The sequence below is a fragment of the Moschus berezovskii genome, chromosome 16 (genome assembly GCF_049115385.1).
Source record: "Moschus berezovskii isolate FMDL1 chromosome 16, NW_MosBer_1.0, whole genome shotgun sequence".
Classification (NCBI taxonomy): Eukaryota; Metazoa; Chordata; class Mammalia; order Artiodactyla; family Moschidae; genus Moschus; species Moschus berezovskii.
The window spans coordinates 19,724,482-19,730,481 of NC_142475.1; the positions used below are offsets into that span (position 1 = coordinate 19,724,482).

Below are 6,000 nucleotides of genomic sequence, written 5' to 3' on the forward strand. Positions count from 1 at the left end.
TTAACCAACTTGCCTACCACAACACAGTTAATAACTAGCCGGGCTGAGACTAACCAAGGTTTAGGAACTCCTAATCTGAAACTCCTATCTATACTCCCTTACTCTGCAGCCTTATAGCATCTAAAGGGGGAGCTCCTTGGAGAAAAACCTTTTTGACATGACAGTCTCAATCCAGATTGTTTCTGGTCACACAGCACATTGTAATGCCTAAGAACAAAGCTCACAGGAAAATTCCACATCCAGACCAACACCGTGAACTGGGTTGCAATGTAGCCAACCTGCATCCCAAAGAGTAATTCAAGACAGGGACTAGTCTCAGGGACACACATCACCTTAAAAGGCCTCTCCTAACCTAGTCCTAGAAAAGCGTTAAGAGGTTCCGTGCTCTGACAAAAGGCCTAAATCAATTTGAAGCGGAGGAGGGAGGAGTTGAGGAGAAGGGGAAATCAAAACTCTAAGACAGGTGGCTGCACAAAGGCTGGGACACCTCAGAAGGCAGAGATTTCCTAGAATACAGGCCATGTGGGACAGCAAAGAGACCTGGATTTCAGAAATCAGAAGATCCATCATGTGGCCCTCATCTGTCAGTCCGTCCGTTCCGTCGCTCAGTCGTGTCCGACTCTTTGCGACCCCGTGGACTATAGCCTACCAGGCTTCTCCGTCCATGGGATTCTCCAGGCAAGAATACTGGAGTGGGTTACCGTTTCCTTCTCCAGGGGATCTTCCCGACCCAGGGATCGAACCCGGGTCTCCCTCATTGGAGGCAGACGCTTTAACCTCTGAGCCACCAGGGAAGCCCATCTGTCAGTACCCTGGATAAATTCCGTAAACTCAGGCCTGAGTTTACGCATCTGTGAAAAGATTGGTCTACTGACTTCTTCGGCACTTTCCAGGGTTTGGTGAGTTGCACCTCCAGCTCTCCTCTCAATCTCAAAATGCAATACCATGTTCTTGGTATGGTTTTTACTACTGATATTTCTTGAGATGTTTTAAGCAGGAACATAGCACTAACTCAAGGAATTCGCTAGAAAGGAAATAAAAATGTCACACAAGTATCTGAGCACTGAGTGGTTTCAATTCCATACAAAGAATATTTGCTGAGGGGCCAGTTCTCTGCACTAGGGACCCTGTAATCACTCTGGAAATTTCACAACCAACATCCCAGGCTGTCGGAATGCCTAGCCATCCTCACCTGTATTCAACTATTGCATTATTTGGTCTCCCAGTGCCAATAATTAAAGATTTTAACCCAATATACCAAGACTGTCACAGAAATGCATGCGTGCGTGCTTAATCACATCCAACTCTTTTGCAACCCCATGGACTATAGCCCATCAGGCTCCTCTGTCCATGGGATTTCCCAGGCAAGAATACCGGAGTGGGTTGCCATTTCCTTCTCCAGAGGATCTTCCCAATCCAGGGATCGAATTCATGTCTCCTTCACTGGCAGGATTCTTTACTGCTGGGAAGCCCATCACAGAAATAACAAAAAACAGAGGAAACGCACTCCAGTATTCCTGCCTGGGAAATCCATAGATAAAAAGAGACTGGTGAGCTACAGTCCATGGAGTGGCAAAGAGTCAGACTTGACTTTCGAGACTAAACAATGTTTAGCTTTAGCTTTTTTGCCTCCACATCACCCTGTTAGTATCATTCTACCTTCTGTTTACCATTTCTTTTGTTTTGCCTGCTTCTTTTATTCTTCCTGCTAAAAACGAAAAGAAAAACACAGAGGAAAAAAGTCAGATTTGTTTTTAATACTGAATACATTTTAAATGCTGACAGTACATTTTAAATGCTGACATCACATTTCTACACTAAACAAAATATATGACTTTTAATAGGATGCAGCCATTTTAAACAGAAAACTTTATTTGTATAGGAAAATTTTTGAGGAGTTTTACTCGACTAAGCAATTTATTTTCAATACCATGCTGCCAGTCCAACCTTACTGCTTTTCCAGTAAATACTAAAGTCTATGTATTTAGAGATTTTTTTTTCACCGAAACTATCAATTATCATTTCATTTGTGACTATCTTTTCTATTACCGAAATTTTCTTAAAGCCTTGGTAGATTTTTATCTAAAGGCAAAAGTTTTCTGGGCTCATTCTAGTTAAGTTAAAAGGTTCAAGAAAAAGTCTCGTGTGGGAAAAGATTTCTCTTAAGCAATGCAGCAATGGGTTGATCTATTATTTTGCAACTAGGTATGCAAACAGGATCTTCTTGAAGGGGAGACACAGAACAGCTCCACAAGTCAACTACTTCAAAACTGGAAAACATGACTATCTCAAATGATGCTTTGATAAAACAGACCAGACATTTTACTCCTACTAGATACAACTACAGGTTCCTAAAATTTTATCTACAGCTATTTTTTTTAATATCTACATACATTCTTGATGCACATATTTTACGATCTCATTTTTGGAACCACCTGTGTTTATTTCTCATGATCCAAATAGTCTTAATACTGTATACTGAGAGTACAGGAGTCAAAGCTGATTACTTGTTTACACTAAGTTAAATGAGAAAAGGTAGCTTTAAAAACGATACATGTAAACTTCTACACTACCTGAAAAAGGAATGCTCAAAAATTATTCAAAGTGCCTAACAAAACTGCAAAATAGGCTTGGGCATGCATGATCATTTGAGTAAGTTAGTTAGGATTCCTGGTATATAAAGTTACCATTAGTATAAAAAATACACTGTACTTCTCTCCTGGTGCAATGTTACAAGTTCCCCTACAAGCATGACCAACTGGGTTCTATGAATGACAGACAGTACAGCTATACTCACTACTAGCCTGGTTCTAAAATTTAACCCCCCAAAAACCTTATGTAAAAGCCTTAACAAAAGATTTGTAATGAAATAAAATCGGAGTAAGACTGCATTATAAAATAAATGACTTAAAACTTATTTCGTACTTAAAAGAACTATGTGACCACTCCAAATGATTAGTATTTTAAGAAATTATTCCAAAAGTTTTACAAACATGTTAAATACAATATGGCTACAACAGCAAAGATTAGACAAATCCGAACTCAATGCCAGAAACCAAGCCTCCAGCTTCCCGGATTGAAAGCCTGTCCGCCCCACCTGAGGCGTTTAGATACCCCGAGACAGAAGCCAGTATCTCAGCAGCAAGTTAGGCCTCTTCCTCCCTCGGGGAAGCGCATGACAAACAGGGCTTCATGCAATTTATGTCACCCGGTCACTTAGCAAAAATCATATCTAACTTCTAAACGTGGGTCCTGACGGCCTTCTATATTTATAAGGAATACAGAGTAGCGAAAGTGTTGGGAGAGAAACTTAAAATGCCCCACTTTCTGACCCTGTAAAACATTAAGCCCATCATTAGATCTGAGTCCTAGAGTCTCAGCCTTGCCTAATGGAGGCTTTCCTCAACCTCCTCGGAATCTCTGTTTTGCAACAGTGAAGGAACTTTTCCTGCTTTATCTCAGTTCCCTGAGAGCATGCGGCCTTGCAATTCAATATCCTAAACTGGCAGGGAACGGTGGAGGAGGGAAGGGGAGGAATCCGGAGCCAAAACAGCCTCCTTATGAAAGACCAAAAAAAAAAAAAAGAAAGAAATCATAATTCCTCCTCCGCCCATAGCAAAACCCATCCCAGAAATTTACAGCGTGTTAAGAAAAGCAGCACTGCGAACTGCAAACCTAAGAGTTTTCCTTTGACTCTACGCACGGTTTTCAGCTGTCAAATTACAACTCAGGAAAACACTATCATTAGAATAAAAAAAGGAAACAAAAAAGCTCGCAACACAGGGACTGGGAAGCAGGAGCTGCCAGAAGCGTTCTGAGAGAAAACAGAGCAAAGGGAACCCAATCCACTTCCCTCCCCCCTCCCTCGCCTAAATTCATCCCCTCCCCGGACCGGCAAACCTCACTGCAGGGGCTCAAATTTAATAATAACAACAATAATCATGGCGCTTCCTCCCTCCCGCCACCCCACCCGCGAACTGCGGGGAATCAGCGTCTCCCACCCGAGTCCCGCGACCCCACCCTGCCCCGCCTCCCCTCCCCCCGGCAGCGCCGGGCCCCCGCCGGTCCGACCACCCCACCGGAGACAGCTCCCGGGGGCCCGGGCGAGCCCAGCCTACCCCGGGGCCCCTCGCCCGGCTTCTCCGCTTCCCTCTTTTTTTTTTTTTGTAACCTCCACCATCCCCCATCCGCATTGTCTGTCTCAATTCAACTTTGACTAATATGGATTCCTCGGGCCTGGCCCGGGCGGTGATGAAGCTCCCCCCCAACCGGGAGCTGGGTACCCACCCGCCGCCCCCACCGAGTTCAACGCGGCTCCTCCGCAGAGGCGGGGGGACCGGGGGGCGTTAGAGGATGCAGTGCGCTTCCCCGTCCACAGCTCGCTTCCCCCCACACCCCCCGACCCCGCGGCCCCGGCCCTCGGCCCCAGAAGTTTGCCCCGGAAGGGGCCTAGCCGGGGGGCAGCGAGGACCCCCGGCCGCCCAGCGCCCGCCGGCCGGCGCGCAAACACCGCCCGCCGGCCGGCGCGGCCCCGTGGGGGAGGGGCGGGCGGGGAGGCGCCCCTCCCCCTCCCCCGCCGCCCGCCGCCCGCCGGCCCATTACCTGTCATTGAGCTGGTCCTCGGTGCCCGGCAGCGGGTGAACCACGAAATGGATGGACGTCATGGTGCTTCCTTCTCGTCGTCCTCCCGAGGACGGCCCCCTCCCGCTCGGCTCCCCCCACCCGCGAACCCCTTCCCCTCGTCAAAACCCACAGCCGCCGCCGCCGCCGCCGCCTCCCGGTCCCCAAAGGAGAGAAGCAAATGCGCAGGGGCCGCCGCCTCCCTGCCGGGCGTGTGTCCGCGGCGCGGCGGTCCGGCGGGGCGGGCAGGAGGGCGGATCAACACGCCACCCGGCTCCCTCAGCGACGGGGCGCAGGAGTGCGAGGCCGGCGGCCGGGACCCGGGGCGCGCCGCCGGCAGCCGGACGTCGGGAGAGAGGGGCCCGACTGAGGAGGGGAAGGGGAGCGGCTGCGGGCTGTGGGGCCGGTGTGTGGTCCCGGCGGCGGCCGGGGTCCGGACGAGGGAGGTGGGGAGGGAATTGAGCCCGCTCGGCGCGTCACTGGCGAGAAGCAGCCGCCGCCGCCGCCACCAGCGCCGCCGCCGCCATCTTCACTTCTGCCCCAGTTTCTCCGTCTCGCAGGCTCCGCTCCCGAGCGGCGGGGGAGGGGCGAACGGGACGAGGAGGGGGAGGGAGGGAGGAGACCGGCGGGCGGGGGGCACGGCCACGAGGGGGCGGGGCTCCGGGAAACGGGCGGTGAGGCCCTGCCGATTGGGCGGCTCGGCCACGGCGCTGTAAGGCGCGTGCCGATTGGGCCGTTCGGCTCCCGAGCCCGGCCCCCCCCCCGGGGGGTGGGCTCGCTCCCGAGTGAGTGTTCCGGAGAGCACGTGTTCCGGACAGATGAGGCGGAGGGGCGAGCCGGCTGGGGCGGGGAGTCCGGGAGGGAGGCTGAGTGTGTGTCCCCGGCGCGGTGGTGGTGGGAGGGAAGAGGGGCTGCTTCAGTCTCGCGCTCTGATTTCTCTTGGGGCAGCCCTAATTATTTTGGAACCCTTAGGGGTTTTCTGTTGTTGTTTCTCGTCCTTCACATCCGCAGTTATATTTAAAGTGGAAGTGTAGAAATCTGTTAAGGGGCAAGAAACGCATAGCGTTTTATTGGAGAAGCAAGGTAGTTATGTAAGGGCCTTTCCAGAAGGTCCAATAGTAGGATTATAGAGCTGACTTTGCAGCAACTTCTTTTTATCACCCTGATTTCCCCAATCCCACCCCCCCGCACGCAACCGCCACCATCACGTATCCACACAAAGACAAAATGTGGAAATTTCCACCAATTTCCTGATTTAAATGACTCATGAATTTTTAATTCTTTTAAATGAAAGATGAAATATCTATTTCATCGAAGATGATTGGTTCTTCAGCTTATGATCAGTGGGATCATAAGGGCTAATTCTTGAATAGATCGTTT

The 6,000-nt window shown here is 50.3% G+C and overlaps 1 protein-coding gene across 6 annotated transcripts in view; it reads right to left on the reverse strand.

Annotated features, from left to right (window-relative positions):
* The window catches only part of UBR5 (ubiquitin protein ligase E3 component n-recognin 5), a 140,247-nt gene extending 135,443 nt beyond the window's left edge, over positions 1-4,804 (reverse strand). For 5 of the 6 annotated variants that reach the window (XM_055432506.2, XM_055432504.2, XM_055432507.2 and 2 more), the window contains exon 1: positions 4,603-4,803. In XM_055432506.2, coding sequence (XP_055288481.1) covers positions 4,603-4,664 — 62 coding nt within the window. In that variant the 5' untranslated portion in view covers positions 4,665-4,803. Of the gene's footprint in view, positions 1-4,602 lie in introns of all 6 variants that reach the window. The other variant, XM_055432502.2, reaches the window with a different exon arrangement.
* Between the last annotated feature and the right edge of the window lie 1,196 nt (positions 4,805-6,000).